Here is a 21,937-nt window from a genome sequence, read left to right on the forward strand (position 1 = left end):
GATGATGCTCTGGTCTGTGCTGACGGAGGCGGAACTGAACGGTTGGCCGTTGCATCAAACTGTGCGTGTGTGTGTTTGTGTTTGTGTGTGTGTGTGTGTGTGTGTGTGAGATAAAAAGTTGAAGAACAAACATTGTCTTCAAGCAATAGTCAGGTTACTTTGAAATGGCAAACGGTTATTTTAATTATTGACTAATCGGATCAATTCATCACTAACGACCAGAGAGACGTGTTTACGTCGCAGGACGTTGTGGCAGCCGGGCAGCAGTTGATCGCATTCTTCCTTTCTATTATTCCATCACACTTCTTATTCAAACAGAGGAAATCACAGAAGGTCGGGTCATGAAAACTAGTCTGCATTCACAGAGCTTCATGTTCGTGCAAATGATGAATGCATGTAGAAATTCTGCTGATTGTTCCACCCGTTTGAGTCTTTTAATAAAAGATCACTCCGCGAGATGGCCTCTGTGAGAACAGGAAGGATCTATCTCCGTGTCTTTAAGCTGTGAATCGATCCTTTTATCGTATTCACCCTCTTCTCTCTCTCTCTCTCTCTCTGTTCTCGGCGTCCAGGTGATGGAAACTCCAAGATCTCCAGCGTGTACATCAACAACACTCACGGGGTGGATGACGACGACTTCTACGACAGGAACTTGGCCTTGTTTGAGGTTCGAAAAAAACGCAACATTCACAGATCTATTCAAGTAGGAAAAGACGTTCCCTGACAAACACATAGATTGAAAACAGAACCTCCAAATGGCTGTTTGCTTGCCAAAGCGTCTGCTCCTCCACTCGAGCCCAAAATAAACCAGCATTTGGCTAGTGGGTGCAGATAATTTCAAATCTTTATAGATTTTGAAGTTCCCTGGGAAACGGCTCTTTCTTCTATCTCCCACTCCATAAACGACTCGTTCAATATGCCGGTTTCTTCTCTCCCGCTGCTCTCTTTCACCTCCTATCTGCTTTTCTTCATCTTGTTATTTCTCTCCCCCGCTGTGTCTCCCCTCCCCCCTTCCTCTCACATCACAGGAGGAGATGGACACTCGGCCGAAGGTGTCGTCTCTCCTCAATCGCCTCGCCAACTACACCAACCTGACGCAGGGGGCCAAAGAGCACGAGGAGGCCGAGGCCATCGGTGAGAAGAAGAAAGCCAGCAAGGTACAACTCTGGAATAGTCTCGGATCTCTTAAAGTGTGGGACTTTGTGTGAGCTACTTATTCATAGTCGGTTTGGAGCAACGGTGCTGTGGACGGGGGCGGCAGCAAAACACATTTCAGACGCCTTAAGAAAAGCCCACGTACACAAACCCAATATCAGTTGGAGTGAACACTCCGTTCAGATTATTTTCACCCATTTCCTCTTCTTCATATATTGTATTTCATTATTTATCTGAGCTCTCTTAAAAGCCACAACGCTCCATTTACAAAAACAGTCATTTTGACCGTGCAGAACACGGGAACTGCTGCTCTGCCGGTTTGCCAATTGAGCCTCATTTCCCCTCCTCTCTCTCTCTGCCCCCAGTCGCCTCAGATGGGGACGTTCATGGGTGTTTACCTGCCTTGCCTCCAGAACATCTTCGGCGTCATCCTCTTCCTGCGGTTGACCTGGGTGGTGGGCAGCGCCGGCGTGCTGCAGGGCCTCTGCATCGTCTTCATATGCTGCTGCTGCGTGAGTGTTCGTGTGTCTGGACACGCACAAACACATGTCCAGACCGCACGCTGAATATCTGCCTCTGACCGGCTCTCTTCCTGCAGACGCTGCTGACGGCGATATCGATGAGCGCCATCGCCACCAACGGAGTCGTTCCAGGTATTCCTCCATCCTCCAGATTCCCCAAAATGCCGTTTGGAGCGATCAATAAGACACCTTTTCGGAAAGATTAGAACTTAAAGAATCAGAATCTGCAACAAAAAACACAATAAATCAAAGCCTCGGTCTGTTAGGAAGAAGTTTCAATCAAAAAACTGTGTCGTTCGGTTCAAAAATGGAAAAATATTAAGTATTTTATGCCAAAAGAGTGTCTGAATGGGGCATGCTGGGTATTAAAATGGGAGCGGGAGGATTTTCCAAAAGGTTAAACATATTGGATGATCTCCGTTGCAACACACTGACACGGGACTGAAACTGTTCAACTTTGAGACACAGAGATTGTAAATAGTGAGTAAAACGTAACAGTGAAACCTGCCTGAGCGGTTCAGAGGACGAGATGTTCATTTCTTTTGATTTTCCAGGTTGTTTCCTTCCTTTCAGTTCTCCTGCTCGTCGTCCGGCTGTGACGTGCATCTGTTTTTCTAATGAATGTCACTTCTGTTTGTCCCGTCTCTCCCTCTGTCCACCTCTTCCCTGTCTGTCTGCACACACATTAAAACAAAAAACAGGATATTTATCCGCCGTCGGCTTCGCCGCCTCCAGACGAATATCCCAAATGTCAAAAGTAGTGCGATATTTCCACTAGCGTGTGACATTTCCGATCGAATGTAGAAATGCCTCGGTAACATAGAGAATTAATTTAACAATGTAATGTTTTGACATTTCATTCCACGCTGTGTTTTTATTTATTTCTTTATATCATGCTTCTCTCCCCATCTCGCCTCAGATGGGAGTTAATGCTGGATGAATGTAGATTATTGTGATAATCAAAAGTGTTTGGCCTCCTGAAAACAGCTCGGCGCCATTTCATTTATCGTTTGTCTCATGTTCACCTTTTCGTTAAAGGCTGAGTTGCATTTCTTAGAAACCAAACACTGAGTTCTGAGCTGACAGTCAGTAGAGGATTTGGACTTTCTTTGATTTCCAGTCGTCTCCCTCTTCCCCTCTGTGTGCTCTGTTTTTACAACTGGTTCAAATTGTATCAGCAGATTTAAGCTTTTTTGTGATTTTTGAGCTCACTCAGAGTCCCGGTTGTGTCGGGAAATGCATCCAGGAAGTTCAAAGCACGCAATTCTGGCTGGCTTTTTTATTAAAAATGAGAGTAAAAAGAGTTTGGTAACGATACCAAAACATTATTTTGACCCCTGCATTACAGCTGAGCTATTGAGAGGAACAATCAGTCACATAAAGTGAGTTTTACAAATACATCTCTAGCGTAGATGAGCTTGTCCACATTCTGAATTTAAGGTCCTTTTTTAAGTGTGCATGAACCCAGAATACTGAAATTCTAAAATGTTAAATACAAAAATGGCCAGAAATTACATTATCATATTTCTTTACTTGCTCTCTGCCATTGGAGATTCAATACTTGTTGAATCGAACACATGTCTGAGTCCCGAAGACAATCAAGCGTTGACTTCCGATGCAGTACTTGTACTTCAAAAGAGCCCAAAAAGAAAGTAGTTTGTTTGCGGATACAATTTGACGTCCGTCTTCTTCCTCCGATGTGTCACGTGGAGCGTTATGCTTATTCCTCCAAGCATAGGATGACTTTACTCATCAGCTGTCCTCTTGTCTCTCTCTCTACCTCCTAACATCATAATGTCACTAACATCATCCCTCTCTCTCTCTCTTTTTACGTCCCACCTCCTCTTCTCTCGACACATTTTCACTTCTTTCAACCCTGATGTCCAACCTGCCCCGCTCCCTCTCTTCCTCTTCCTCCTCTTCTTCCTCCAGCGGGAGGCGCCTACTTCATGATCAGTCGCTCTCTGGGTCCAGAGTTCGGGGGGGCGGTGGGCCTGTGCTTCTACTTGGGCACCACCTTCGCCGGAGCCATGTACATCCTGGGAGCCATCGAGATCCTTCTGGTGGGTTTCTCTCCTCGTCATCACCTTCCTCCTTTTCTCGAGGACTCGTCTGTTATCAAGGTTTTTTTTCCTAGCAGCGGAAATATTCCCTCATTGCTTCCTATCAGTGTGTTCACAGACGGATGGAATCTTTTAATATGGTATATGTACAGTTTTTTGTGGATTTCAATGTTCTATATTGTGATATAAGGTGTTTATTGCAGTTTTTATGAACTCTGCAAACAAAGTGAATTCAAATACACACAAAAAATACCACAAAGAAAAGCTGATTGTTTTTTAAAGTGTCAGTTTCTGTTGGTTTCTTCAAGTTTTCTAGCATGTTCACATTCTTTTGGGGGCGTTTAAAAAGACTGAAGAGATCCTGCACACTGTCGATCACTTCAAGTGTTAAAGGCAGAACAATATAACATAATAACAGCTAGATTTATGTGTCATTGTCATTGCCAGAGTAGACGGAGAAGGAGCTGCTGTGTCTCCGTATGAATAAAAACTGTATTCTTTCCGTCTCCCTCCCCCAGATGTACATCGCACCCAAAGCGGCCATTTTTGAGTCCAAGCACCCCGAAGGTGAAGGGGCGGCCATGTTGAATAACATGCGTGTCTATGGCTCCATCTGCCTCCTCCTGATGTCCTTGCTGGTGTTCGTGGGCGTGAAGTACGTCAACAAACTGGCCTCCGTCTTCTTGGCCTGCGTCATCGTCTCCATCGTCTCCATCTACGTCGGCGCGCTGGTCTCCGCCTTCAAACCGCCACATTTCCCGTAAGTGTCGGCGAAAAAAATGGGGCCGATTCTCTGCGCTGTGTTTATTTTCTTGACTGACCGATGGGGCCTTCCTCCGTCCGCAGCGTGTGCATGCTGGGAAACCGAACCATCAGTGGACATGAAATCGAGGGCGGCCAGTGTGCGAAAACCGCTTTGCAGCAGATCAAAGAGCCGGTGGAGGGCGCCGACAACTTCACGCTAATTAACGGTGGATACCAATCAATCAAGAAGCATTGAGAAGCAGCAGACTAATCTAATCACACACACACACAGGTTTCTTACACACTCTTTGTCCCTCCCTTTAGAAAACGGCACCATGGTCCCGACCTTCGACCCCACCCTGGAGCCCCCGCTGCTGGAGCAGACCACGCATCTCTGGAAGCAGTTTTGCGAGGGCTCAGAGGTCAACGCCTCCTGCGACGAATACTTCCTCTCCAACAATTTCTCCCAGATTGAAGGAATCCCCGGTCTGGCCAGCGGGATCATTTCAGGTTAGAGAGTGTGTGGCAATACTTTTGTGTATGTGAAGTATTTCAATACAAAAGGGTCAATATCCAGACGTGAATATTTGAAGACACAGAAAAGCAGACGAGGCCATTTGTCTAATATTTTGTCACAACTCAAACATTATTATTTCTCCATAATTATGGCGGTTTGTTGTCGGGTCGTTTTTCATCTTGTTAACATGTTGGTTCCCTTAGAGTCAGACATTAAGGTCGCCACATTGAGGATGATAAAACCAACAATAACATTTAGTTAATTATTTAGTACCATTACTATTTAGTGTTGCAACAGTGAGGTCAAATTTAAAGACCAACTTCCTGAAAATCAAATGAATTGCTGTGCTCTGCTAATTAAGCCCCTGGTGTTGTTTTTTACACTTCGCAAATTCTTGTAAACGAAGAATGAATATAGAAGAAATGCTGAGTTTCCATCTGTCTGTCACACATGTAATTATTTACCCGTAGTCACACTAACCCGTCCGTACAGAACCACGCCCGCTGTACCTTCTTTGAGCATTTCCTGCCGTCTTAATGGCATCCGCGACGTCGCTAACGAGCATGTGTTGACCCTCGTCCCCGTAGAGAACCTGTGGAGCGCCTACCTCGGCCGAGGGGACGTGGTGGAGAAAAGCTCCCTCGGCTCCTCCCCCGACGCGCACCCGGCCTCCACCCAGCAGCCGTACGTGTTCGCTGACATCACCACCTCCTTCACGCTGCTGGTGGGCATCTTCTTCCCCTCCGTCACAGGTACAGACCGCTCCTTGTTGTCCTCGCATAATGAACATGTAAACACGCTTCTGCTGTCGCTCTGCTCTTGTTGACGGGAACAAAGATTAGTCATCTGTGTTCATGATTATGAAGGTTTCTTTGAAAAAGTGCCCCCAAACAGTTAATCAACAACAACAACCCTGCTTTCAGGTGTACAACATGTAATGAAGCCGTTCATTCTTCTCCTCAGGAATCATGGCCGGTTCCAACCGGTCGGGGGATCTGAAAGACGCCCAGCGCTCCATCCCCATCGGGACCATTCTCGCCATCATCACCACCTCCATCGTCTGTATCCTTTCACGTTACACCAGGAAACACATTCACAACTCAAAGCATCTTTCACACATTTTTTCAGAGAAAGTGTCGGCCAACAACAACAAAATACAAGATAGTTATGAACCTTCAGCTGGAATCTTCTGTGTTACATTTCCCTCCCGACTTACTTTGTCTTTTCATGTCCCTGTCGAGGCATCTATTCTCTTTTTGCCTCGTCACTTTAGCTAAATGAATTGCTCATTTCATAACGTTTCCATTATGCCTCCGAGGCACTTATTGTCGGATGCGCTCGATGGGGTCTGAGTGTGTGTTTCCTGAGCGCCGTCCTCTCAGACCTGACTAGCGTTCTCTTGTTTGGCGCCTGCATCGACGGGGTGGTCCTCCGAGACAAGTCAGTACAGCGGCTCTTTCATCCCACTGCATTTACACATTATCGCCTGTCGTGTTTGTGTGTGTGTGTGTGTATATTCATATATATGCGTTTGTGTTGCTCCTGCAGGTTTGGAGACTCCGTCAAAGGGAATCTGGTGGTGGGGACTCTGGCCTGGCCGAGTCCCTGGGTCATCGTGATCGGCTCTTTCTTCTCAACGTGTGGCGCCGGCCTCCAGTCGCTGACCGGGGCTCCGCGGCTCCTGCAGGCCATCGCGAAGGACAACATCATCCCCTTCCTCCGGGTTAGAGCTGCAGATACTCCCCTTTTTTAAATACAAGGACCTCAAATGTACATGATTAGAGTTACAAATGGGTCTAATTAGCAACACACATTTAATTGTGTGTGTGTGTTTCTTCCAGGTGTTTGGCCATGGGAAGGCGAACGGGGAGCCCACCTGGGCCCTGCTGCTGACGGCCCTTATAGCCGAGCTGGGGATTCTCATCGCCTCTCTGGACCTCGTGGCTCCCATCCTCACAATGTAAGACACAGACTGCGTGTGTGTGTGTGTGTGTGTATTTGTGTGTGGTGGTGGGGGGGGGGCGTTTGTTGGATCTTGTGTCTTCCTCCTTCAGGGCTTCAGTTCAGTATTTGTTCTTTTATTTAGGTTTTTCCTGATGTGTTACCTGTTTGTGAACCTGGCCTGTGGCCTCCAGACTCTGCTGAGGTCGCCCAACTGGAGGCCGCGTTTTTCCTATTACCATTGGTACGCACACACACACATGCACAAGCACACACACCTACACTTACACGGCTGTAACCGCTCACACACACTACTCTGCCTCTGGTGTGTCCAGGACCTTGTCATTCTTGGGGATGACGATCTGCCTGGCGCTCATGTTCATATCCTCCTGGTACTACGCAATCGTTGCCATGGTGATCGCCGGCATGATCTACAAGTACATCGAGTACCACGGGTACGTTGCCATGGAGATCCCCCCCCCCCCCACACACACACACACACCTCCACACACACACACATGATGTTACATGTACAGCATGGTCAAGAGTGCTTTGTGTGTGTTTGAAAAAAAATTTAAAAGTGTAAATTATCTAAACATTTTCTTGAGTGTCCATCAAATGAGGCCACAATGTACATGGTGCATATCATGCAGTACATGCGTGTGTGTGTGTGTGTGTGTGTGTCAGAGCGGAGAAGGAGTGGGGGGATGGGATCCGCGGTCTCTCGCTCAGTGCTGCCCGCTATGCGCTCCTGCGGCTGGAGGAGGGGCCGCCGCACACCAAGAACTGGAGGTACGGCCCGAAGCTGCTTCTCTCCCGACCATCACGCCCGTCACAAGTCCACCGCCGCCATGAAGCGCAGCATTAAATAGCTTTAAACCCCTTTACATGCTGCTGCACCACTGGCCCTCCAGCAGCTACTGGGATTACGCAACGAAGGCTCTCTTTTGTGCTACATCGGTGTTTTTGCAATGTAATTCAGTAGCTTTAAATCTGCACAACCTAAGAGGTTACATAAACCTTAATAATGGATCAAATATAGAAATTGTCAAACATTTTTATATATTTTTTCAAATTTGAATACATGAACACACCTGACATATTTTGAATTCTGATTGTAGAAACTTGAAAAACATATTTCTACAATATCTGTCATTTGATTCCACTTCCTGGTCGTCTCTCCCGCCCTTCTTCAGGCCGCAGGTGTTGGTGTTGCTGAAGCTGGATGAGGACGCTCACGTCAAGTCCCCTCGCCTGCTGACGTTCGCCAGCCAGCTGAAGGCGGGAAAAGGCCTGACCATCGTCGGCACGGTCGTCTCCGGCAACTTCCTGCAAAGCTACGGCGAGGCGCTCGCCGCCGAGCAGGTGGGAAGCACTGCCGCGGCGGCTCTTTCTAAAACATGATGTTTTTCATGTCGTCCTCTCGAACTCGTTGCCTTCTCCTCTTTCCAGACTCTGAAGCACCTGATGGATAAGGAGCGCGTGAAGGGCTTCTGCCAGTGCATCGTGGCCCAGAAGCCGCGCGAAGGCATCAGCCACATGATCCAGTCCAGCGGGCTGGGCGGCATGAAGCCCAACACGGTGGTGATGGGCTGGCCTCATGCCTGGAGGCAGAGCGAGGACCCGCAGGCTTGGAAGACCTTCATCAGTGAGTCCAAGAGGATTAGAGGGGAAACACTTATGTCGGGCTATCAGGCTAGCAGGCTAACCGCCCTCTTCCTCCCAGACACGGTGCGAGTGACCACGGCAGCCCACCTGGCCCTGCTGGTGCCCAAAAACATCTCCCTGTTCCCCAGCAACAGCGAGCCCTGCGCGGAGGGCTACATCGACGTCTGGTGGATCGTGCACGACGGCGGGATGCTAATGCTGCTGCCCTTCCTGCTGCGCCAACACAAGGTTGGAGAAAGAGCGTGTTTTTTTAATTTTATTTTTTGCGTTTTTAACATCTTGCCTTTATTGAGAATACCTGGAGTCTGAGCCTGCGCTCCTTCTCAGGTGTGGCGTAAGTGCGCCATGAGGATCTTCACGGTGGCCCAGATGGAGGATAACTCCATCCAGATGAAGAAGGACCTGGCGACCTTCCTCTATCACCTGCGCATCGAGGCCGACGTGGAAGTGGTCGAGATGGTGGGTTTGATTTATTGGGACATTTTCATTGGTTTGAACTGTGTGCGAAATCTTCTTAACACCATTGAATTACATGTTTTAGCCCTACAAATGCAGAGGAGTAATAAAAGAATATTGGTTGTTACTGCTGTTTGTGCTGTAAACTAGCATTAGAGACCTCGTAGAGTCTGCACTCTCCCGCGGTTTCACCAGACCTTACCTCTTCAACGTACACGGTCCGTGATCGCTTTCGTTCCCTTCTTCTCCTAAAATATTCAATTTATTTGCCAGATGACCAGAGTCTCAACCTTTAGTCACAACAATCCAGTCAGCTGGGGTTTCTTTGTGCGACCAGCGACAGTCGTGACTCATGGTAGTTAAACGGTTACTTCAGGACCATTTCTTGATGTTTTTTATGTTTTTTCTTTGTGACTAATGGCCTCCAATTTTGCAAATTGGCGTACAAAAGTGGCCAATTTAGTGGACCGACATTTACGCTCTACTGGCCCAGTTTTAAAAATGGCTGTCCCCGTAAGTCACTGAGACACAAAAACATATCCATACATTTTTCCAACATGGCTATTTCTGTCGTCGATGTGCAGAAAGAAATCTGCAAAATCAAAATGTGCAAAGCTTTTCTTCACTAAACAACCCAAGTAACAAAATCTAACTCACATTTACTGCTCTAAACAATAGAAATCTAGCGTAACGACGCTCATCTGCGTTGCTGTTTTCTCTCGTCTCAGCACGACAGTGACATCAGCGCCTACACCTACGAAAGGACCCTGATGATGGAGCAGCGGTCCCAGATGCTCCGACAGATGCGACTGTCGAAGTCGGACCGGGAGAAAGAGGTAAACTCGGGTCGAGCGCTGGCGAGCGTCTCTCTTGTTTCGGTCCCTCATTCCCATTCGCTGCACACGAGGTCGGCCATGACACCCTCGTCTGATCTGTCTGTAATTGTCGTGCATCATTTCATCAGGGAAACCCTGGTAGCGGCAGCAGTAGGCCAGAGGCAGGTGGAGCTACAAAGTCTCAGGTGAGGTCAGTGGCTCTGGCCAGCTGTGAGTTTTATCACGACATTCAGAAGTCGCGGATGGTAGAGGATGTCGCCGAGACAGAGGCAAAACAAAAGCTCCAGTGATTTAAAATATCACAGAAACCTCAATCATTGCAGGCATTTCATGATAAATGTCAATTTAAATCCTGTAAGTCCTGCAATGAGTAAGTGAATTTAGATAATTAGTCATTTCTGTTATGACTTTTGAGATAAAAAAAAATCTGACGTTAGAGACTTAAAAGAATCACAGGGTCAGTTGGTCATATTTCATGTAGAATAAATGTCCACAGATGCATATATCCATGAATCATTCCATCAATAACATCGGGAACATGTCACTATCTTTCTCCTCAGCGGGTTCGCTGGAGTTTTGATGATGTAAGTCCACTGGTTGTTTAACGCGTTCGCAGCGTTTTGGTGATGTATTTAGACACCGTGACCGTGCTAGACCATGTGGTTTTAGATCTGTGAATCCTTCAGGAGAAGAGAAAAGTCTGGATGCTTTTGGGGCTTTTTTAAAACCAGTAATTCACTCATAAATGCACATTTAGTCTGCAGAGATAAAGAGAAGCATCCTGACTGGGGAACGCCTCAAAATGAGAACGAATAAGAGCTCAAGATCAGATCTCACCTAAAAGTCTCTTCGTCTGAAGGATTCGCTGTAGAGTGTGACCAATGATGAAGTTAATATTTGCTGATTTGGGTCAAATGTACTGCTTAGCTTTCAAACCTTTCCTCTAAATGCACTGATGTGAAAAAAAGATGAAGAAAACCTTCTTTTCTGCTCTTTTTATTCCTCACTCTTGAGTTCCAGTTGCTGTTTGAGAGCACTTTCAGCTCCCTGTGTGTCGTCCTTTGCTCCTGATAAATTGGCTCATGCAGCCCGTGGTTTTGTGTTAGCGAGTCAGCTCACCTCGTGTTGTCTGTAGTTGAGTCTGTCCCTCGGGTGCAACGTCTCAAAGAAGACAGACGGGTACAGAAAAAGGCAGGCAGGCGGGACACCGACCACACGGACTCACAAGGCTCAAAGTCGTCGTTTAAGACCAAAAAGATCGATTAAAACCCACTCGATCATCCTGTCACGACCGCGGCCGTGACTCCCCACTCCAAAAATACTAGTTTCAGTTTTTTCACCGGATTGTTTGGTGTCTCCAGGCCCAGCTGGTGAAGGACCGCAACTCCATGCTGCGGCTGACGAGCATCGGATCGGACGACGAGGACGACACGGACGCCGCGGAGCGAGACCGGCCGACGAACATCGGCGGAGGAGGAGGAGGAGGCGGAGGAGGCGGCGGCGGAGGCGGAGGAGGCGGAGGAGGCGGAGGAGGAGGAGGAGGAGGAGGAGGAGGAGGCAGCACCGAGCACCATCGGCGAGTTCAGATGACCTGGACCAAAGAGAAGTCCTCGCAGTACAGAGCCATGCACTCCGGCTGCTCCACCCCAGAGGGCTTCAGGGACATGCTCAGCATCCGGCCGTGAGCGCAAACAAACACGACATCATCGCCGTCTTCTCTCTCGCTTTAAGAGGTCGTTGATCGGCGTCTTTGTTTTTTTTTATCCCCTCTTCAGGGATCACTCCAACGTCCGGCGGATGCACACCGCCGTCAAGCTCAACGAGGTCATCGTCAATAAATCCCACGACGCCCGGCTCGTCCTGCTCAACATGCCCGGACCCCCCAGGAACACGGACGGAGACGAGAACTGTATCCTTTTGACCATCAAGGGTTGCACTGTCTCACTTGTATTCAACCAAAGTAAATGTTTCATCCACCAGGGTTTCAACGCTCTCTTTTTCATCTATTCTTGACACCAATATTTCACTTTTTTTTTTTTTTTTACTTCAGAGCGCAACGTCATGAGCGTCCCCAAAGGAACGAACACGTGTTGCGTTACAACATGTTCTTTGTTGCTTCTGGTTATTTTTTAACTGAGCAACGTTTCTCCGAAGCGCTCCTTAACTTCCCGACCAGACATGGAGTTCCTGGAGGTCCTCACCGAAGGATTGGAGCGCGTCCTGTTGGTGCGCGGCGGCGGCAGCGAGGTCATCACCATCTACTCCTGATCGGTCGAAATGCAGGAAAGCTGATCGCGCAGGATGAGCGAGTGAGGGAGACGGTTGGGAATTAGAGGGGGGGAGGGGCCTGAGAGCTCCGGGGTCTAAAAAGGAGAGACCGCCACCGGCTGCGGCGCCAGCCGTCACGCCCGACGCCTCCCCGTTTTCTTTTGTTTTCCATCTTAACACCTTTTCTGTCACAACGAGGGTTTTCCTTTCCACTGGCGTCAAGCGACAGAAACGACGACGGAATTCCACGGACGAGCAAAAAGATTTTTTTTTAAACGGTGCGCGTGTGTGTGCGTGTGTGTGTGTTTAAGTCGTCCCCCGAGGAAGGTTCGGTTTGTGGAGCGCGAGCGTCTGTGAAGCGTCCCAGAATGCAGAGCGGTCACACTGACGAGACTCGGCGTCGCTTTTTGTACAGAATGAAAGAAGACGCGAGCGCTCCAGAGAGCCGGATGACTGGACCGAGTGTTTGAAGACGCAGTGAAGTTTTACTACATTATTACATGAAAACTGGAGACGCGTCACAGGAAGCGAGGAGCCTCTCGTTGTCAACCTGCTCACCGGTTTGTGTGTTTTTGTCCGTACGGAACGTGACGCTTCGTCACAAATTCTTTTGCAAAAAGTTCCCATGTACGGAGGCTCGTACACGCCAAATGCAAAATTAAATGTGGTTCATGGTAGAAATAAAAATGCAAAATAATTATTAATTGCTATCTTAATTTTGACTTTTAAATTGATCTCAATTTAAAAGTAATTAATTAAAAAAAAAAATCCAAAGTTAATAGTCACAACGGCAAAATTATTAGATAAAGTACTATTAGATAAATGTACTATGTGATAATTATGTCAATCAATTTTGGACTAATTCAAGTAATATTTACAACGTGAAATAAAAATCATGGATCAAAAGTCAAAAATACTTCAATCCAAATGAACTTTTTCTCTCACAATTGTATTTTGGACCCTTGTTTTTTATTTGTGTCTTTCTTGACACAAATGGGCCTCTACACACCGACAAATCTAATATCTTTCAGTCAATCGGCAGCAGTTTCCTAGGCTGCGCATTGAGAACACGAATCTGTTACTTCTCGATAATATCATGATGTCGACCACGAGAGGAGAACTCAAATCAAACCAATGATGAGGAAGCGTAGCGGGTCTTCTGCGTCGTGCCATAAGCTCCTCCCCCCCTCCCCGAGACGACAACGGCGCCGTTGAGTGTCGGACTTTGTTGTTGTGAAATTCTCAGAGAGGAATGAAACCTGATGTTGACACACTGGACCGTCGTGAAGACCAATGCATGCTGTCAAAATGTCACTTGGAGAGACGTCTGTGTGTTTGTGTGTGTGTGTGTGTGTGTGTGTGAGAGGTACATGTGTTCATTTGACACATTCTGGTGTTTCCCATTCCCTCTAATGAGAATATTGGCTGCTTTGTGTGTGAGCTTGTGTCCTGAAACTCCACCTAAACAACCTACGGATATCCTGCTGTGTGTTTGTGTGTCTGTCAGTGTGTGTGTGTGTGTGTGTTGTGTGCGTGAGGGAGCGAATGTGACCTTGTTACTAGTGTAAGGAGCTGTAAACTAGAGGTGTTGCTTTTGTTCTCTTTTTTTTTTTTACAGTGTTATCGTGCAGGGATTATTTTATGTTCATAGTTTTTTTTTTTCCTAAACTTTTTCTTTTTTTTCTTGCTTGTACATAAAGACAAAAAAGATCCCAAGTTTTATCTTTTTTTAATTACATTAATATAAAAAAGGAATCATAAAAAACTTTGCTTGAAAAAATATGAGACGAAATAAAGCAATTTTGAAAGAAAAGTAATGAGAACTGTGATCTTTTGTTTCATTGTATTTTAATGACAAAGTGTTTGTTACTTTAATTGATCAGAATTGATAATTCATGGTTTAATTTGCCTGTCTATTGGGAGGAATTTTGATACATATATACATACATATATATTATATATATTATAATCTCGTGAATGAACTTAATGATTGAAACGTTATATTAATAAATATTAATTGGTCATCGCCGTTAAAGGAGATTCTAAATCAAGCGTCTTTTACTTTGGAAATCCGTCGTCCCTTTTTCTGTCGTTGCGTGATGACGTCACTTCCACTTGTACGTACAATCAGGAAGCCGGTGCGCTGTTGTGATATTTGAGGAAATCAATTCTGGGCGAAGTTCACTCGCAAAAGTGGGATAAAAAAAAAACATAAATCAGATTTCGGGGGTGAGAATGGAGGTAAGAGTAGTTGGAATTTAGAAACCGTTGATTTAATAAAGATAATCACCTTTCTCTTCATACGTGATGATCAATTCTAACACACGATCTTTGGTTGTTCTGGTCGCGAGCGCATCAACCGGACATGTTTAATTTTTGTCCTTTTTTTTAAATGCATCAGTTCAATTTCACCTGAGTAACAATCCAGCTGAGTCAATCCTATTCCTTACTCCTGTTAATGTAATTTTAATCTAAAGATTAAAAAAAGACTAACCATTCAAAAGAAGGTAAAACAAGAAGAATACATGTACATTTATTGATGGAGACTTTTATAAAGAGTCGGTGACGTAACATTGGTGCCATGTCAGATGCTTGTTCAAGCTATAATCATCAACTGGGGCAAAATTAAACTCATTTGTCGGATGGATTAAAATCCATAAGAACACAGTGACGAACGGCTTCCGGTCGGAGCTTTCAAAATAAAACCAGGAATCTGAAATAACCAATTTTTTGTGGTGACAAAAAAAATATTTTAGATACACCCATTAGTTGTTAACAGGGTAACGGCTACACATGATGGGGTTCAATATGTTGCTATTTTAATTATTATTATATTGTATATCAAGCTCATAATGCTGGCTCAGCAACTGGGCAAAGCAAACCACTGCCCTAAAGCTCCAGATCCCCAAAAGCCCTGAAAAACCTGAGGCCAATTAGAGTTTACAAATTTGATTGCAATTGTTTTCGGGACATTGCACCACTAAAATAAACTTTTTAGCCGTCTAGGAGAGAGGTCCTGTGTATAAAGACTTCCACAGGAGATGAGTAAGAGACTATTATTAAGGGTCCACCCTTCCATAGTGGAAATAGAAAAACAAGATAATTGTGAGTCTAATGTGTATCAGCGTTATGGGCAAGCAACAGATACATGTAACATAATAGTACAAACAAATAGTCAATGTTTTAATACATGGTTTAATCGCTAAACAAATATTCACTGTTTGAATAAATTATTTGAAAAAAAAGAGAAAAAAAAGTCAGCTATCTGATTTTATTTTGAAACCCGTCTTAGCTTCCGGCGTTGATCCTCTTCCGGTCCCTTTGATCCGTGGCTCTGGATCCATTGAGCATCCTGGCCCGGGCCGACGCGCAGCGACCCGTCGCTCTGCGTTCCTCCTCCTGTCAGACACCTTGAAGCGGCCACTCTCTCGTGTTTTGTGTGTGTGTGTGTGTGTGTGTGTGTGTGTGTGTGTGTGTGTGTTGCTCCTCTCGAGCAGCCTCAACACTTCGTCCGTGAATCGTTCGCTGAGTCCGTTAAATGAACGTGTTACGTTCGCGGACGGGCGGACAAACGAGCTCCGGGCTGGTTCGCGACGCGCCGCAGCAGCAGCGGCGGCGGCGGCAGCAGCTTTGCGTCAAAGACAGCTAACGCTAAACCGTGGTAGGACCGGTCCGGTCAGCAGCCACGTTACTACTTCTCTCTCTCGGGCGGCTAACGCAGACGAGGCTATTTTGGGGGGGACCCCGGACACACACACACACACGTGCTCCGCGTGAGCGAGCCCAACATCTGTGCGAAAGCTGTCAGTGTTTGTCGGCTTCACACGAGACGCGGTTGGACTCGGTGTCTGGTGGTGTTTGGCGTTTCCACCCTCGACTTGAACCCCCCACCTCCCCCTCTAAATACAGTGAGGGTGGGGGGACAAAATAGGACATTTCGGTTAATTGCGCAACACCCAGGGGCCTCATAGAGAACATATGAGGCCCGGCTGAAAAGATGGACCTGAATTTTTACTCCGATTTAACGGATGGTACCGGGCCGCACGACGGGGACCCGGAGTTCCTGGACCCGCAGTCCTTCAATGGATTTGACACTGACAGCAAGGTGACTCTTTCCTCGTGAAGAGCAACACACAGACACACGCACGGACACGATGTTGCTGATAGGCGTTGAATATTCTAACTCGCTAATGAGGGTCGTGAACGCACCTCAAGTGTGTTCATATTGCTTTGTTGTGACTATTATGAAACGTGCTTTTCATGTGTGTTTTTTTAATATCCAAAGAGGAGGAAAGAGTCTGTTTTTTTGGAGACTATGAGGAAAAGATGTATTCTTTCCCTCTACATTAATACTTGACATGTTTAACTTGTGTGTCTACGTTTCAGTTCCCTGGAGGCAGTGACAACTTCCTGACAATCTCCGGGTCCAGCCATCCCTTCCTCTCCTCAGAGGTAAGGCCTTTACATCTTCACTCATGTGACAGGTATATTTGTTGTTGTTGGGTTTATTGCTCTGCAGACTAAACACATGAGTCACAGAGATGCTTTCAAGGCCTGTCACAGTAATGGGACGTAAGAACATTTTGTTTTTTTCAGTCCTTTTGTGACTTAAATGTAAAAAAAAGTAATTTATTCGAGGCAAACTGTTTTTAAATCAACCCTCTCGTCTTCTCTTCCCCTCGTATTCTTCTCCTCCTCTTCCTCTCCCCCTCCTTCTCCTCGTCATCCCCCCTCCAGACGTTTCACACTCCCAGCCTCGGCGATGAGGAGTTCGAGATCCCCCCCATCTCGTTGGACCCGGACTCGGCCCTCACCGTGTCCGACGTGGTCTCCCACTTCGGGGAGTTGTCTGACTCCGCCCCCTCGGACAGCGTGGCGGTCCCCGGGAACGCCGTGGTGGAAGGTGACGACCCGTCGTTCGCCTCCACCTTCGTCAACGCCCCGTCGCAGGGGCTGGAGCACCTGAGCCTGGGCGCCATCACCCAGTCGGGAGGCAGCGCTCTGTTGGGGTCGTCGCTGGGAATGGTGAGCGGAAACGTCTCGCGGCATCTGACCGCCGGTCACGCTCACCCGCTGACTCTCTCACCCTCGTTTTTTATCTCCGCCCTCCAGGATCTGGGCCATCCCATCGGCTCCCAGTTCAGCAGCTCGTCCCAGGTGACCATCGACGTGCCGCTGGGCGACATGAGCCACGGCCTGCTGGGCTCCGGCCAGCTGACCACCATCGACCAGGCCGAGCTCAGCGCCCAACTGGGGCTCGGCCTCGGGGGCGGCGGCGGCCTGCTGCGGCGGCCGCGGTCGCCCGACAACCCGCTGTCGGCCACGGCGTCGCCCACCAGCTCGCTGCAGGACGACGACATGGACGACTTCAGGAGGGTGAGTCGCCGAGCCGCCGCGATCAGAGGAGTTCACACGCGAAGGTGTTTGGAGGGACAACAACGTACTTTGTGTGAACATATATCAGCTACAATTATATTTAGGCTGTAACTGTAATTTTGACAATTGTGGTCAAGTTGTCATTTCTCTCCTGGAATAAACGGGAAACTTTTCTTTTTTTTTGTTGCCTTTTTTTTAAGTCAACGGAAAAAAAGACAACAGGAAAAAAAAAGTTGATTAATTTTTTTATTTTTTGGTCCTAATTTTTTATTTTATTTTTCTTTCCTAATTATTTTATTTATTTTATTTTTGGTCCTAATTTTTTTTGTTTTTTTTGGGGGGGGGGTACTATTTATTTTCTTGCGTGTGGCGGAAATGGGCTTCCATAATTTCCAGCTTGGAGAGCTAAAAAAGCTCAAAGCTCCTTTGTTCCCACTGACGAAACCTTCTCTACGAGACAGAATGTAAAACGACCGATGGATGTCTGGAAGGTGTTTCTTGAGGTTTTTAAGAAGAGAAAAACCTTCGTGATCGTGTTCTTGTCTCTAACCCCGCCCCCTCCCTCCATCAGAGCGTCCTGGTGGAGTCTCCCGTCTCCCCCGAGGTCATCTCCCTCGACCCCTCCTCCCTGTCCGACTTGCTGCTCTCCGCCCCGACCTCCAGCGCCCCGGTGACCAGCCGCCGGAAACCGGGAGGGAAAGCCGGGAAGGCCGGGAAGGCCGGGACCAACGACAAAGACCCCAACGAGCCTCGGAAACCCGTGTCGGCCTACGCGCTGTTCTTCAGGGACACGCAGGCCGCCATCAAGGGGCAGAACCCCAACGCCACGTTCGGAGAAGTGTCGAAGATCGTGGCGTCCATGTGGGACAGCCTGGGGGAGGAGCAGAAGCAGGTGAGGCGCAGCGCTCCTCCGCCCATCGCCGGAGAATCGAGCGAGATTCATTCGTTTCTTTTTGTTGTTTTTTTTCCGTCTTCAGGTTTACAAAAGGAAAAACGAAGCGGCGAAGAAGGATTACCTGAAGGCGCTGGCCGAGTACCGAGCCGGCAAGACCTCTCAGGTGAGAAAGCGCCGCCGTCGCACGGAGGGAAAAGGTGGAATGGAAGGAAGCCGCGTTGTCCTCCGTGTGTTTGGTGCTACACAACATGTTTGGTCCTGGAAATGTGGTTAAAAGTCGTGGAAATTTAGTTAAAAATCATGGAAATTTGGTTTGAAATTGTGAAAATTTGGATAAAAATCATGGAAATGTGGTTATCAGTCATGGAAACTTAGTTAAAAGTCATAGACTGTTGGTTTATAGTCGTGGAAATCAAAATGTGTATGAACCCTGTATATAAGTAAAATAATATATATATATATATCATTTAATAGCCAATAATCAGTATTTATGTCGCCTGATGTTCCACGTTGTGAAGTCAGACGTTTCTTTTAGTGCGACGGTTTCCAATAAAGAAGCCAACGCAGTGAATCTTCCTCTGACCATCGTCTTCATCGTGATGACTCCTCTCTTTCTCTCTCTCTCTCCAGGCCCCCATCGAAGTCATGGACACCTCCCCGTCGCCTCCGTCTCCGCCGCCGGCGCCGCTGGTCCCCGCCGTCATGGCGGCGCACGCCTCGGCCCTCGCCGCTCGCTCCACCAGGTCGCAGCACTACAACCCCGAGGAGAACACCATCACCAACATCTGCACCTCCAACATCATCCTGGACGGGCCGCAGGTCACCACGCGCTCCAAAACCAAGCCCCAGCCTCCTCCTCCTCCTCCTCCTGCGCCCGCCACGCCCAACCCGCCCACCGTCGCCAAGATCATCATCAAGCAGATGCAGCTGCCCTCCGGCGCCGTGACGGTCACGGCGACGACCGCCTCCTCCTCGCCGCGCCAGCCGCCGCCGCTGCAGCAGATGCAGGGCACCTCCCTCCCGCCTCGCCTGCAGCAGATGGTGCACGCCCAGGCTCCGCCCCCTCTGCAGGCCAAGCCGCGGGGCGGAGGCGCGGTCGCGACGGCGGCACCGCCGCCGCTGCAGATCAAGGTCGTCCCGCCGGCGCGGCAGGCGGAGTCCATCATCGTGACGTCGGCCGGCGAGGCGTCGGCGTCGCCCTCGGGTCTGGCGATGGAGGCGGAGCAGGCGGGGGCCGGAGGGGAGGAGGTGGCGGAGGCGGAGGAAGGGGTGAGTTCCTGAGCTTCTGTGACCTTTTGTCTGTGATAAGTAGAATATTAAATACACTTTACTTACTCCCTTAAGTTCAGCAGCGCAGAGCGGTTTGCTGAATACCTTTTTTAAATATTTTAAAATGTAACGTGTGTCTTCCGGCTCCTTCCGGCCCCCAGATGGAGGTAGAGGTGAACGTCGCCCCCGTCCCCAGCGTGACGGCCGCCGCCGGCCGCAACATGTGCGTGCGCGTCGGCTGCACGAGGCCGGCCGTGGAGAGCCAGGACTGGGACAAGGAGTACTGCAGCAACGAGTGTGTCGCCACACACTGCAGGTGTGTGTTCACCACACACACACACACACACACACACACAGACCTGGGGACCAGAGCTTTGTGAATTTATGTTATTATTTTTATAGGTTATTAAAGTTCTAAATTATCTCCTTTTTAAATTATAATTTGATATCTCAGATTATCTTCATTTATCTGATTTTATCTAAATAATCCTATCCTATCTATTTTTTTTAATCTGAATTGGTTAATTGTTCCATCTATAAAATAAGCCCATAATGATCCTCCTTCAGTGAAGTTGGCGTCTGACTCCTTCCTGGTTGTCGTCTCCTCCACAGAGAGGCGTTCATGGCCTGGTGCGCCGTCCGAGGGCAGAACTCCACCACCGTCACATAAGAGAAGAGAAACGAACACACGACACGAACAGAGGAGGCACGAGCTCGGGTTGAAGCGGGTCTGAAAGACGAGGCGGTCGCAGGAAAAGTATTCGAAAAATCACAACAACAAAAAAAGTGTTTTTCTGTGATCGACACTTTTCTCTCTCAAGCGGAGAAAATAAAACAAAAAAAACTGAAATATTGGGGAAACACTGCAAATGGAAAAGACTGACGGCACACGGATGAATAATGATACTGAAGGAAAAGGAGAACTCTCAATTTATCCATCGTGAATCTGAAATGTGGGTTTGGTAAAGAAAGAAGAAAAAAAAAAGAACATTTTATACGGACTTCTGGTGTTTTTAATTGTTTCGTGCGAAACGGGAATCACAAGTTAATTTGAGTCATTTAAAAAAAAAAAATCCATTTCACGTGTAGGTACGCTCTTCCCTTTTCCTGTCACGTTGATTTAAGTAATCTGAGTGCAATCGAAGACGCTATTAATTGTTCTGCGGTAACGTGCGGCTGCTTCTGGCGCAGAGAACCAGAGGGTCAGCGGCTACTTTCAGCGACTCTGCAGACGGACAAAAAAAGGTGAAATGTTCAGCGGGAATCCATCTTGAGACGACGGGGAAATGAATCCGCAACAAGCCAAAAGCAGTTTGTTCGCTCTTTCTCTGGCACTTTGGGGAGCGCTCCCATCATGCATCATATTTCAATTCACACTTTGAGAACAGGTGCTAAGATCTCCTTCGCAACACAAGAGCTTTTTCAAATATGCGGTGCATTATTTTCTCTCGTGGTTTAAAGTATTGGGACACCGGCTCTGACAACACTACTGTACCGGGGGAAGAGGATAGAATATGAAAAGCTTTACTTTTTAACATGTCTGTTTTAATTTAAGAACTTTTTTTCCTTTCAGGTCTGTTGCATAATAAAAGGAAGGAAATGGTTGCTTCCACACAACAACAAAAAGAAATCATGTTCTCAGTTTAAATGAAATGATGCAGCGAACTGGTCTGGTTTATTGTAGATATCCTGGAAATGTTTTTAACGGTGAAATAAAATATTTTATGTTTTTAATATACATTTGGTGACGCACATTTTGGCCTCTGGATTATAGCTGGAGTGGCATTTATGTTATTTATTGTACAGCTGATAGAGGAACAGTAAGTGTGTATGTAATACACACATTTTATTATTATGCATTTCTAATAACTTGCATGGAAGAAGCCATCTTTTTTGCCACTGAATAATATTTTTAAATGTGTACTTATACCATACAATGTAAAAATGAAAACTAACAGTTAATATAACATTTTCAATATACTTTTTTTGTTTTTATGTAGGTTTTACAAACATTATTTAGTTGGTTTTTTTTTACTAACATACAGTTGACAATTCATTTGTATAAGATAAGAGTCCAAAAAAATACAAAATGTTAATTAAAAACCCTAAACCCCAAAAGCAAGAAGGGTTTGTTGCCCACGTGACATAATCTCAGCAGTTTCTATCGCGAGACTCTCGTCAGTAGCACCGTTTGATGACGATGGCGGGAAAACGCACCGTGGCGGGAA

The 21,937-nt window shown here is 47.2% G+C and overlaps 2 protein-coding genes across 3 annotated transcripts in view; both read left to right on the forward strand.

Annotated features, from left to right (window-relative positions):
- Nucleotides 1-13,982, forward strand: part of LOC137791994 (solute carrier family 12 member 6-like) — a 21,888-nt gene extending 7,906 nt beyond the window's left edge. The window contains exons 3-27 of the mRNA XM_068587311.1: nucleotides 573-667; nucleotides 1,029-1,157; nucleotides 1,521-1,667; nucleotides 1,754-1,808; nucleotides 3,609-3,739; nucleotides 4,258-4,499; nucleotides 4,586-4,710; nucleotides 4,808-4,993; nucleotides 5,588-5,752; nucleotides 5,964-6,062; nucleotides 6,383-6,440; nucleotides 6,549-6,723; nucleotides 6,842-6,960; nucleotides 7,087-7,185; nucleotides 7,277-7,396; nucleotides 7,629-7,733; nucleotides 8,138-8,306; nucleotides 8,394-8,589; nucleotides 8,668-8,837; nucleotides 8,937-9,068; nucleotides 9,794-9,901; nucleotides 11,263-11,337; nucleotides 11,434-11,582; nucleotides 11,677-11,810; nucleotides 12,078-13,982. Coding sequence (XP_068443412.1) covers nucleotides 573-667; nucleotides 1,029-1,157; nucleotides 1,521-1,667; nucleotides 1,754-1,808; nucleotides 3,609-3,739; nucleotides 4,258-4,499; nucleotides 4,586-4,710; nucleotides 4,808-4,993; nucleotides 5,588-5,752; nucleotides 5,964-6,062; nucleotides 6,383-6,440; nucleotides 6,549-6,723; nucleotides 6,842-6,960; nucleotides 7,087-7,185; nucleotides 7,277-7,396; nucleotides 7,629-7,733; nucleotides 8,138-8,306; nucleotides 8,394-8,589; nucleotides 8,668-8,837; nucleotides 8,937-9,068; nucleotides 9,794-9,901; nucleotides 11,263-11,337; nucleotides 11,434-11,582; nucleotides 11,677-11,810; nucleotides 12,078-12,169 — 3,275 coding nt within the window. The 3' untranslated portion in view covers nucleotides 12,170-13,982. The remainder of the gene's footprint in view (nucleotides 1-572; nucleotides 668-1,028; nucleotides 1,158-1,520; nucleotides 1,668-1,753; nucleotides 1,809-3,608; nucleotides 3,740-4,257; nucleotides 4,500-4,585; nucleotides 4,711-4,807; nucleotides 4,994-5,587; nucleotides 5,753-5,963; nucleotides 6,063-6,382; nucleotides 6,441-6,548; nucleotides 6,724-6,841; nucleotides 6,961-7,086; nucleotides 7,186-7,276; nucleotides 7,397-7,628; nucleotides 7,734-8,137; nucleotides 8,307-8,393; nucleotides 8,590-8,667; nucleotides 8,838-8,936; nucleotides 9,069-9,793; nucleotides 9,902-11,262; nucleotides 11,338-11,433; nucleotides 11,583-11,676; nucleotides 11,811-12,077) is intronic.
- A 342-nt stretch (nucleotides 13,983-14,324) lies between these two features.
- tox4b (TOX high mobility group box family member 4 b) lies at nucleotides 14,325-21,528 on the forward strand. 2 transcript variants are annotated; one of them, XM_068588330.1, is made up of 9 exons: nucleotides 14,325-14,410; nucleotides 16,556-16,621; nucleotides 16,907-17,194; nucleotides 17,282-17,545; nucleotides 18,117-18,437; nucleotides 18,523-18,603; nucleotides 19,071-19,709; nucleotides 19,871-20,025; nucleotides 20,322-21,528. In XM_068588330.1, the coding sequence occupies exons 1-9, from the start codon at nucleotides 14,405-14,407 to the stop codon at nucleotides 20,377-20,379; spliced, it is 1,878 nt and encodes a 625-aa protein (XP_068444431.1). In that variant the 5' UTR covers nucleotides 14,325-14,404; the 3' UTR covers nucleotides 20,380-21,528. The 2 variants fall into 2 exon arrangements, with proteins under 2 accessions (XP_068444431.1, XP_068444430.1); XM_068588329.1 differs by lacking the exon at nucleotides 14,325-14,410 and adding an exon at nucleotides 15,495-16,274.
- The last annotated feature ends 409 nt before the right edge of the window (nucleotides 21,529-21,937 follow it).

This window comes from Clinocottus analis, unplaced genomic scaffold, assembly GCF_023055335.1.
Source record: "Clinocottus analis isolate CAN_PGR_092001 unplaced genomic scaffold, fCliAna1.0.p SCAF_21, whole genome shotgun sequence".
NCBI lineage: Eukaryota > Metazoa > Chordata > Actinopteri > Perciformes > Cottidae > Clinocottus > Clinocottus analis.

Coding starts and splice junctions, on each gene's coding strand:
- tox4b (XM_068588329.1), top strand. CDS start 16,167: ATGGACCTGAATTTTTACTCCGATTTAACGGATGGTACCGGGCCGCAC. Junction 16,275..16,555: donor GATTTGACACTGACAGCAAG/GTGACTCTTTCC, acceptor TCTACGTTTCAG/TTCCCTGGAGGCAGTGACAA. Junction 18,438..18,522: donor TGGGGGAGGAGCAGAAGCAG/GTGAGGCGCAGC, acceptor TTCCGTCTTCAG/GTTTACAAAAGGAAAAACGA.